At 48.6% G+C, this 11,759-nt stretch overlaps 1 protein-coding gene across 2 annotated transcripts in view; it reads left to right on the top strand.

Annotated features, from left to right (window-relative positions):
• The window catches only part of LOC135814789 (protein HIRA-like), a 36,979-nt gene that overhangs the window by 18,608 nt on the left and 6,612 nt on the right, over window positions 1-11,759 (top strand). For both annotated transcript variants that reach the window (XM_065327962.1, XM_065327961.1), the window contains exons 21-26: window positions 310-344; window positions 1,413-1,671; window positions 2,176-2,260; window positions 6,463-6,525; window positions 7,331-7,429; window positions 7,948-8,009. In XM_065327962.1, coding sequence (XP_065184034.1) covers window positions 310-344; window positions 1,413-1,671; window positions 2,176-2,260; window positions 6,463-6,525; window positions 7,331-7,429; window positions 7,948-8,009 — 603 coding nt within the window. The remainder of the gene's footprint in view (window positions 1-309; window positions 345-1,412; window positions 1,672-2,175; window positions 2,261-6,462; window positions 6,526-7,330; window positions 7,430-7,947; window positions 8,010-11,759) is intronic.

The following is an 11,759-nucleotide window of genomic DNA, read 5'->3' as shown; positions in this document are numbered from 1 at the left end:
ATGATGTCATCTTCATTTGGTCCGTCCATTCATAGTAGAAGTAGTAGGGTTTTTTCGGCCAGACGAAACCACCCCCCCCCCCACACACACACACGACGCTTGCTTGCAGACACCAGCACGAACAGTTCACCAGCCACACTCCACGACAGCAAGACATAGTAGTTACTCCTGACAAGCTTGTTTCGTTCCACAAGATAATGGGAACTCATCATTGAGCGGCACTTTAATTAAACATTGTACCATGCTTTTACGCTGTGTGTACAATATTCTTTTTTTGTACATTCTGCATTGTGTATTGTGTGTGTGCAGCCAGCAAAGGAGCCAGTTCAAACGCGACTGCTTCGGTGAGTGGTGTGAGTGATGTAGTGTCTGTTTAGACCACCTATAGTGTAACTTTGCCATACACACTCCTACTGTCCATGGATGTAGACCACCTATAGTGTAACTTTGCCATACGCACTCCTACTGGCCATGGATGTAGACCACCTATAGTGTAACTTTGCCATACGCACTCCTACTGGCCATGGATGTAGACCACCTATAGTGTAACTTTGCCATACGCACTCCTACTGTCCATGGATGTAGACCACCTATAGTGTAACTTTGCCATACACACTCCTACTGTCCATGGATGTAGACCACCTATAGTGTAACTTTGCCATACGCACTCCTACTGTCCATGGATGTAGACCACCTATAGTGTAACTTTGCCATACGCACTCCTACTGTCCATGGATGTAGACCACCTATAGTGTAACTTTGCCATACGCACTCCTACTGGCCATGGATGTAGACCTGTAGGTATGTGTACTGCATGCAGCACAGGCTCGTACGCCAGTATTTTCTCTTGCTAGCCATACTGAAGATTTGGTCGAAGTGGAAAGTGTCATACTCTGTAAAGGATTTCGTCAGAAAGAGGCGCCTAGACTGGTTGGCGTGCAGTGCATGTGAGCATCATTACATGATGACAAGAGTACATAACTCCAAGAGTGTGCAAATCAAAATTAATAGTGGTCGCAACTCGTTTCAGAGGTGCGTCTCACGATGCATCCAGCTCGGTGCATTTATTCACGCTGCAAGGTTGGCTGTGAGCAGTGCAGTTTTGTTTGCAGTCAGGTGCTTTTAATACATCACGTAAAATGAGGTCTTTCTGAGAACGAGTTCTGGCAGAGATTTCTGTGGAGTTGCCCGTACTTTGCGGAGTTACCTGTACGTATGTATGTACTGTTGGTAATACGAATGACGATAGCATAGTGTTATGAGCTGTGATGGCGTTGTGGCTGTGTGGCTGTGCAGTGCTGCATCTACTGCAGCTGATTATGTAGCTGAAGCAGGCAGTAGTTCTGATTGTGTTGTCGGGTAATTGTTCTCTTGGCTGGTGTTATGCTGACCTGTGCTTGCTGTGTACGTAGACGGACGGCGCAGGGACAAGCCGCTCCAGTACAGCAGCAGCAGCGGCGGCCGCAGGGGTGACATCATTGACAGCTGCACAGCCTGGTGGCAGCAGCAGCAAGTCATTGCTGGCGGCAAGCGCCACTGGTCTGCTGATAGCGAGCGGTAATGCCGGTGTACTGACTGTACCGGAGGTGCAGTCCACGCTAACGTTCAAGGTAGCCTGTCTCAAAGGCGCTGATCTGGTCTTTGAGGCGAAGAACACTCCTGGAAGTCAAGGTATGTATGCTCTTGATGAAAGAGCACATGTGCTACACACTTGCAGAGCGTTAAGTTGTAGCTACCTACTTGCTGTGGCCGTGGGTCGTCTGGTGGATATTGTGAATATTGTGTCGACTTTCTGTCCAGCGACTGTTACTCGCTTCTGAGCTAGCGTCAGCAGCAGAGCCATTGCAATCTTTGTTTGTTTGCTTTTATCTGCCGTTGCACTATTGTCGGACAGATTTAAAATTTGTGATCCAGTTAGCCAGATTTGGAAAAGAATACAATCATGTGTCAGAGATTGAAATGAAAAGAGGGACCCTTGGCAACAAGTGAATTCACGGCGGATTCTTGGCTGACTATTGAAAGTCGTTTTGCTCTGCAGATTATGGCAGTCCGATTGGTAACCTAGGACTGTGTGTCTGTGTGTGTCTGTCTCTGTGTGCGTGTGTGTCTGTGTGTGTGTGTGTCTGTCTGTGTGTGCGTGTGTACGTTCTCAACTTCTCTGCTGTGTATGTTCAGCAAACACGGTGGTCTGCTCTCAGGAAGGCCAGCAACTTTGGAGTATCGGCACTTACAGTAGAATCCTTCTCCTGACTGCTTCGAGGTAAGTGCACTTATAATGCTCAACATGTGTAGCAGCATTGCTTTTCAGTGAGAAGGATGTGCGCGACTAAACCGGGATTCACAGAAGCTTTTTTCGGCGATGCGATGCGCGATGTGACGGCCGCGAAACCGGGACATCCCCAAATTGCAACCATCGCACAGCTCATGCAACTGCCGCAACTGGCCCATTGCAGAAGTTGAGCTTGGCTAACTTTTGCGATGGGATTCGATCTGCGATATTCCAGGCAGTTTTCTTGAGGATTTCTTCTTTGAGCTCTAAAGTGAGGAGTTGTCATGGCAGTTGAAATGCCTGGGTGCAACTTGAGGATGCGGGTGTACATTGTATAACGATTCCCTCCAAAATTTCGTTCTCTCCCGACGCAGCACGTACCAGTGTGTCATGCAAAACTGCTTTTAAACTGCTTTTAGTAGCCTTTTACTGTATTTCTTCTCCGCTCGGGACATATCTGCTATTGAATTATCATTATATTTTCACTGTGGAAAGCTTCTCGATGATTGTCTCTGGATAGTTGTCGTTTCGCAGCAGTTGCTTGGTCATACCGAGAGTACATAACACTGGTTATGTACCCTTGGTCATACCGATACTTCTGTAAAAGCCATTATTCTAACGAGGCGCATAATTAAAATTGGCTAGTTTACGTGTACCAAAGTTAACGATTCTCACTCATTCTCAACGCTCAACAGGACAGTATATGTATCGATTTCTGTATAACGATTTCTATTTTAACGACAGATTTCTCCTCGTTAACTCGTTAGATTTAGCACTTCGTTATATATATATATATGGCTTTTACAGTACATAGTTTTTGAAGTCTCAGTACAGGATCTGAGAGGGGAATGAAATAAAAAAAGAAAGAAACACGACACATGAAGAGGACACCGGTAATGGAAGTAACGCAAACACAAATGAAGGAACGGCTAGCGTTATGCACCAGCTGCTGCGACGCTTTAGGTGAAACAAAGCAATGAGGAGATGCACACTATTTCACATTAGGAAATTACAGGGAAAGGATAAAATATGGAATGTGCGCGGCCATTTCAGCACACGCGGCTGCTAAGGAACTGTACTGGGAGCCGAAACAAAGCGGGGGGACAATCTGTCCCTCAAAGCCTTTGCTTGTGAGGTGTAATTGTTACTGGACATCTTGCTGATGGGTGCCACACTCCATCTTCCAAGTTCTCTCACCAAGCACCAGATACAGTGTTGCCTACTCCACTTCAAGGCACTTGCAGGTAGTTGTGCAGAACAACGCAGCTGTTCACAACCACATGTTTTCCGGCTTTGCATTTATTGGTTGCCGAAATATACGCCACCTTGCAACCAAAGTACCAAAGGCATTTTCCATAATCCTCCTGCTTCTAGGGAGGTGGTTGTTGAAAATCCTCTGCAACAAGGTGAGGCCTCTGCCAGACTGATCTGGAGCTGGCACGCCCAGACTCGCATTTTCCAACACCTTGCCAAACTCACTGTTGCTTAGTACACCACCGTCACGATTGTACCCACTTTCGTCAACATCCACAGCCAGGAATCGATACTTGGCATCTGCAACTGCAAGTAGTACGATTGAATTAGCGTTCTTGTAATTGAAAAACTCACTGCCCGAGTTGTTGGGTGCCTGGATCACCACGTGTTTGCCATCGATGGCACCCACGCAGTGTGGAAAATGCCAATATGTCAAGAAGTCACAAGACACAGCTTGCCAGTACGCAGGTCTTGATGGACACTTCAGATACTCCTCCATTAATCCAGACCATATAGCGTTGCAGACTTCCACCACCAGCACATGTGGACGGTGGAATGTCCCATCCATCTGGAACGCTGTGGCCAGCTCCTGCATGGGCTGGCCGCTTGCCAAATATTTCAACGTTAACACCAACTTGCAAGCGTGGGGAATCCGTGCTTGTGATCGGGCTGCGCGTCGCGATTGTTTCGGCAACAGTGTGCTTTTATCTTTGCAAGGAGTTTGTCGAGCATGGACAGCGGCATTCGAACATACTTGAAGTGAAGCTCCGAATCAGCCCCCACCTCATCTCCAAGTAATCATGGAATGCTCCATGGTGCTGTCTCTCTTGCACGCTAGCACGGACATATCCACCGTCTAGCTAGTGGTCGCCATTGACGACGGCAAATGACTACTGTAGCCAGGACGTTATATTATCAAACTGATTGGGAGAGCATGCGTCATATGGGAGGGGGGGGGGGGGTTAGTTCCAGACGATAGTGGTGTACTCATCAGCACAAAAAGGTGCACGTGTCAGCGATACAATGCAGTGTGTACAACAAAGAGCTACACGCGCCACCACAAGTACAGCACTACCACCAAGAGCACATGAAAACCAGAGTGTGCAGCTCGGATGGGTTACTGTTCGCGTACACTCTCCGCCAGCGATGTATACGTGGACCAAATTCCGCTGCCACCAGTGTTGGCTCCCGGCTAGACGCAGTCCCGTGACACTCGCACAACACATACATAACAGGGGTTTTATAGTATTGAATAATAATTATGGAAGTAGTATTCAGACTAGGGGTGAAACGAGTATATCGAATACTCTAGCGCTTGCTCGAAAATTTGAAACGAGCGAGTACTCGTTTCGCAAAATACTCGAAGTATCCTATGTCCAGTGTACAGTATGCATGTACATCAAGCATTTCTGTTACTCTGACTGGTACTGATAGCCCGTGCAAGCGCGAAATTATTGCTTTTCCCTACTTACCAGCCATAGCCAGTAGACTAGTTCAGACTATTCCCTGCACTAGGCTGCATGCAAGACTACAGGTGTATCGGGTGTACTACGTTCGGTGTTGCAAGAGTATGTGCAGTGCATTGTTTTATGTTGTCAGTAAAATACTCGTACTCGCTCGAATACTCGCTCGTTTTTTCAAGGAGTACTCGAGTCCCCAATTTCGGCACTCGTTTCACCCCTAATTCAGACAAGAGAGTAGACAAGAGTGAGAAGAGTAGAGACTAGAACGAAGACTAGAGAACCACTGGAGCATGCACTCTTCAGACCTCGCTTATTCGGTATTCTTTTATCTGGATCCCTTGCCATCCGGAAGAAAATCGCTGGTCACCGATTCACAGCATATGTCATGCATACATAATTATAGTATGTGTGTTCGATTATCCGGTTCCCTCGCTTTTCCGGATATTTTTGTGGAAAACGAATGCGTGCGGTTAAACGAGGTCTGGCTGTAGTTGATGGGATCTCATTGCTATGGTGACGGAGCGGGAAATACGGATAGTGAGTATTGTACTGTCTTAGGGCGCGTTTGGTTGGTACGGACTAGAACAGGATTCACCAGAACAGCGCGTTTGGTTGGGACTGCACCTGTTCTGGGTCGGCCAGAACATGTTCTGCTTGCTCCGGCCTCGAGGTCGGAGCAGACCGAGCAGTTTCACTTTTTCACAGTGAAACCTGGCGGGAACATCGATTTTGGTCCCAAATGATCACGTGCATACGATTTTGGGTTGGACTCGTTGCACCGTACAAAGTGACCATGGTGACCCATACACATTTTAAAGAATGCACCAAGTTTGGCACATTTTCCCACAAAAATGTGCTCTGTTTCTGGAGTAGCGTTTGGTTGGCATGAGGCTGCTCCATGTGCACCAGCTGTTCGATCCTGTTCTAGATCGTACCAACCAAACGCACCCTTAGTCTAAACACACCTATTACACTGTCACGGCGAAATTCCGCGATTACATCATTTTAGTGATGTGGTGCGTACAAGCAGGATTCAAGCAGATCTCTTTCTGCACAACTGCAACTCAGCTGTCCGCACTACGCCACTTCCAGTCTCAGATCTGCACCAAATATGATGTAATCACGGAAATCCGCCATGTCAGACACCCATAGTAGAAAAGGCCCCAAGCTGCACACTCTGGGTTTCATGTACTCTTGCTACCACAAGTATTATGCAAGCAGCAGCTAAACAGGAAGACTCTTTCTTCAATGCTGAGCTGATCCTTCATGGTTGAAACAACCACTTACTGAAAAAGACCAGCACAAATTTGAAACTCAAACCTGCTTAAGAGCTGAGCGAACAAACACTCACGACCACCATTATGTGTGTGTGTGTGTGTGTGTGTGTGTGTGTGTGTGTGTGTGTGTGTGTGTGTGTGTGTGTGCGTGTGCGCGCGCGTGTGTGCATGTGCTGGCATGTGCGTGTTTTCTCTGCAGGCATGTAGTTGGCATAGCAACGGAAGACCGGTGCTTGTCTGTTCTCTCAATACACGGTCGACGGTAAGCGTTGCGTCTCTGCTCTCAGAACTATAGTCCACTGTAGGACGGTTTCAGATAGGACCAAACACAACGCTTATCTCTACACATGCAATCTCTCAATGCCTGCAGCCATTCGCTGTTTGGAATGTGTGGCAGTCTCAGCACATGCACAACACAACTACATGTATACATATATACACTGCAGATGGTGACCGCGGTGAAAAGTGACAGTACACGTCTGCTGTAGTGGAATGAGCATGCTACAGTGAAACCTGTCTAAGACGACCGCTCAAGGGACCTTCAAAACGTGATCTCCGTTACCAGGTGGTCTCCATATCCAGGGTTATTTGACTGGAAAGAGCATCCATTGGTACATGGTCCTGGTTGCAGTGGTCTTCTAGGACAGGTGATTGCTTTATCCGAGTGGTCACCTTTACAGGTTGTACTGTACTTTATTTCTAGTACTTGCATACTGATGATTGGGTGGGACTGGAATGTCCAGTACGAATTTGAGTTGGCGATACAGAAACCAATTTTATTGTACCAGTACAAACCTAGGACCAGAAGTCCGAGTACCGTACGAATAAGATGATACTCACTGCCATGAAGCGCCGATCGAGATTTATTCTGAACACTGCCCTCCAGTGCCAGACTTGCTGCAATGATGTCTGCCTGTTGGTGTGTGTGTGTGTGTGTGTGTGTGTGTGTGTGTGTGTGTGTGTGTTGTGTGTGTGTGTGTGTTGTGTGTGTGTGTGTGTGTGTGTGTGTGTTGTGTGTTGTGTGTTGTGTGTGTGTGTGTGTGTGTCCGTCTGCCTACCCCGTACAGACTGCAAGCACCAATGTGTCTAGCTGGTGCTGCACACTTGATGGCTGCCCGTGATCATCACATAGCCGTTGTCACCACCACTGGTAAAGTGTGTGTCTGGTAAGCACAACTGCACAAGTACAGTGAAACCTGTCTAAGACGACCACTCAAGGGACCTTCGAAACCTGGTCTCTGTTACCAGGTGGTCTCCGTATCCAGGGTCATTTGGCTGGAAATAGCATTCCTTGGTGCTGGTTTCAGTGGTCTTCTAGGACAGGTGGTCGCCTTATCCGAGTGATCTCCACTTGACAGGTTTTACTGTACAAGTACAAGTAGGCCTTCATATCCTGTGTGAATGCCAGAATGCTTGCAAGAGAACACTGGCAGGTGTTTGCATTACACGTAGTCTTAGGTTTTAGTCTTAGGTTCTCTAACTTGACATGCATTGTCGTCTTTGAAACTGAGTGTCTGTCTAACCCTGGTGTGTGAGTTGGTGTTCTGGATTCTGCTGGCTCAAAGCCACTTCTTTCATTCATGTCCAGAGCAAAGGGCTTGCTGCCTGCTTTTTGTGGTGATTTTAAAATGATGGTGTGTGTTGCTGCTGCTGCTGCTGCTATTGTTGCCGCTGTATCCTGTAGGGACTGTCGTTCACTTCGGATAGTGGTTCGATCAGACTCTGTCATCAGCCTGTTCAACAATGGTAAGTTGAAAAACAGTTACCCCGTAAGGGCCGTAACCCATTTTTCCATTTTCAAAATAACTGTCTTGCAATGCGAAATGCAACATACGGGGCGAACGCCTGACTTTACCCCAGACAAATGTGCCTTCATGAACCCTCTAGTACTGACTATCAACTGCATTTTTGTTGAATGGCATGAAAAAAAATCGGAAAATGAGTGGGGAGGGGGCACTTTTTCACAGGGGGCGCACAAACAGAGTAGGCGCGGGGGAGGGGGGCACTTTTTCACAGGGGGCGCACAAACAGAGTAGGCGCGGGGGGGGGGGGCTGTGCACCCCTACCCCTACCCCCACCCCCTTTAGCTAGAACCCTGAGGATGAATGCTGGAATACTGTCGCTGCCCTCAGGTTTACGAGCATCGAGTCTCACAAGGAACGTAGTAGTTAGTAGTAGTTAGTAGTAGTTCTTATTATTAATTTTTTACTAGGGGAGTCCCCACAGCCTACTGCCTTTTACTAGGGGTGTCCCCACAGCCTACTGCCTTTTACTAGGGGAGTCCCAACAGGCTACTGCCTTTTACTAGGGGAGTCCCAACAGGCTACTGCCTTTTACTAGGGGAGTCCCAACAGCCTACTGCCTTTTACTAGGGGAGTCCCAACAGCCTACTGCCTTTTACTAGGGGAGTCCCAACAGCCTACTGCCTTTTTACTAGGGGAGTCCCAACAGCCTACTGCCTTTTACTAGGGGAGTCCCAACAGCCTACTGCCTTTTACTAGGGGAGTCCCAACAGGCTACTGCCTTTTTACTAGGGGAGTCCCAACAGCCTACTGCCTTTTACTAGGGGAGTCCCAACAGCCTACTGCCTTTTACTAGGGGAGTCCCAACAGGCTACTGCCTTTTTACTAGGGGAGTCCCAACAGCCTACTGCCTTTTTACTAGGGGAGTCCCAACAGCCTACTGCCTTTTTACTAGGGGAGTCCCAACAGGCTACTGCCTTTTTACTAGGGGAGTCCCAACAGCCTACTGCCTTTTACTAGGGGAGTCCCAACAGGCTACTGCCTTTTTACTAGGGGAGTCCCAACAGCCTACTGCCTTTTACTAGGGGAGTCCCAACAGCCTACTGCCTTTTTACTAGGGGAGTCCCAACAGCCTACTGCCTTTTTACTAGGGGAGTCCCAACAGCCTACTGCCTTTTTACTAGGGGAGTCCCAACAGCCTACTGCCTTTTACTAGGGGAGTCCCAACAGCCTACTGCCTTTTACTAGGGGAGTCCCAACAGGCTACTGCCTTTTTACTAGGGGAGTCCCAACAGCCTACTGCCTTTTACTAGGGGAGTCCCAACAGCCTACTGCCTTTTACTAGGGGAGTCCCAACAGGCTACTGCCTTTTTACTAGGGGAGTCCCAACAGCCTACTGCCTTTTTACTAGGGGAGTCCCAACAGCCTACTGCCTTTTACTAGGGGAGTCCCAACAGGCTACTGCCTTTTTACTAGGGGAGTCCCAACAGCCTACTGCCTTTTACTAGGGGAGTCCCAACAGCCTACTGCCTTTTACTAGGGGAGTCCCAACAGGCTACTGCCTTTTTACTAGGGGAGTCCCAACAGCCTACTGCCTTTTACTAGGGGAGTCCCAACAGCCTACTGCCTTTTTACTAGGGGAGTCCCAACAGCCTACTGCCTTTTTACTAGGGGAGTCCCAACAGCCTACTGCCTTTTTACTAGGGGAGTCCCAACAGCCTACTGCCTTTTTACTAGGGGAGTCCCAACAGCCTACTGCCTTTTACTAGGGGAGTCCCAACAGCCTACTGCCTTTTTACTAGGGGAGTCCCAACAGCCTACTGCCTTTTTACTAGGGGAGTCCCAACAGCCTACTGCCTTTTTACTAGGGGAGTCCCAACAGCCTACTGCCTTTTTACTAGGGGAGTCCCAACAGCCTACTGCCTTTTACTAGGGGAGTCCCAACAGCCTACTGCCTTTTACTAGGGGAGTCCCAACAGGCTACTGCCTTTTTACTAGGGGAGTCCCAACAGCCTACTGCCTTTTACTAGGGGAGTCCCAACAGCCTACTGCCTTTTACTAGGGGAGTCCCAACAGGCTACTGCCTTTTTACTAGGGGAGTCCCAACAGCCTACTGCCTTTTTACTAGGGGAGTCCCAACAGCCTACTGCCTTTTACTAGGGGAGTCCCAACAGGCTACTGCCTTTTTACTAGGGGAGTCCCAACAGCCTACTGCCTTTTACTAGGGGAGTCCCAACAGCCTACTGCCTTTTACTAGGGGAGTCCCAACAGGCTACTGCCTTTTTACTAGGGGAGTCCCAACAGCCTACTGCCTTTTACTAGGGGAGTCCCAACAGCCTACTGCCTTTTTACTAGGGGAGTCCCAACAGCCTACTGCCTTTTTACTAGGGGAGTCCCAACAGCCTACTGCCTTTTTACTAGGGGAGTCCCAACAGCCTACTGCCTTTTTACTAGGGGAGTCCCAACAGCCTACTGCCTTTTACTAGGGGAGTCCCAACAGCCTACTGCCTTTTTACTAGGGGAGTCCCAACAGCCTACTGCCTTTTACTAGGGGAGTCCCAACAGCCTACTGCCTTTTTACTAGGGGAGTCCCAACAGCCTACTGCCTTTTTACTAGGGGAGTCCCAACAGCCTACTGCCTTTTTACTAGGGGAGTCCCAACAGCCTACTGCCTTTTTACTAGGGGAGTCCCAACAGGCTACTGCCTTTTTACTAGGGGAGTCCCAACAGCCTACTGCCTTTTTACTAGGGGAGTCCCAACAGCCTACTGCCTTTTTACTGGGAAGTGAGAACCCTAGGTGAAGTTTAACCATGTTTATGAACAGAGCAAGAGAGTGGGCCTGTCGACAGTCAGCTGGAAGAGAGTTCCATCTGCCTGCCGCCAGAAAAGAAATAGACCGCATGCCATACTGCGTATAAACAAGTGGGAGAACTAAGGCTCCTTATGCCTTGCCCCGGGTGCATGCCTGGTGACCAGGTGCAGTTGCCCGAAGCTGGTACGAAGACTGAAGAAGAGGACTAGCAAGATGCTGGGCCAAGCAGCGGTACAAAAAAACATAGAGCTTGCGGCTAATACGCTGTTCCAAAGAATAGAGGTGGTATAAGCGAAGAACTAGTTCAGTGGGCGTGGTACGATCGAGTCCAAACACTCTCTTCATTGCTATGTGACTAACGGTCACAATTCTATTGTACAGAGGTGTGCTTAAACAATGTAGGTAAGCATTACTGGCATAGTCTAGAGTGGACTGAATAATAGACAAGTAGAATGTTCGCTTTGCATCATTTGTTAAATTTCTACGGCCATGTCAGAAAGCAGTAACTTTAGCAAACACTGAGTTACACAATTTCTGAACCTGTGGCTGGAAGGTGAGATGCTCATCCATCACTAAACCAAGGTATTTGGCAGTGCTCGTAGGGGTAAGAGCCTTTCCTTTACAGGCCAAGGGTCGTGGCAACTGCACTGCTGGCAGGCGTGACCGCTGCAGAATGAGAAACTGGGTCTTTTCGGGGTTCATGATGAGCCCCATCCGATCTAAATGGACCTCCGGGGCAGTAAGATCGTCCTGGAGGTCCTGTAACATAGCAGCAAGGTCCGTGAAGACCTCCTCAATGCTAGTGGCCTGGAATTCCCGCAGAGGATCCTGTGGTGACGGTCCACACGGTAGGGATTGCTGCACAGGTCTGTTTGGATCAGAGACTACTCCACTGAACTGCTCGCTTAGTTCTGCTACGCTGACAGAGGGCGGAGTGGAAG

The sequence above is a fragment of the Sycon ciliatum genome, chromosome 4, assembly GCF_964019385.1.
Source record: "Sycon ciliatum chromosome 4, ocSycCili1.1, whole genome shotgun sequence".
NCBI lineage: Eukaryota > Metazoa > Porifera > Calcarea > Leucosolenida > Sycettidae > Sycon > Sycon ciliatum.
This window is presented reverse-complemented; position numbering and strand designations above follow the sequence as displayed.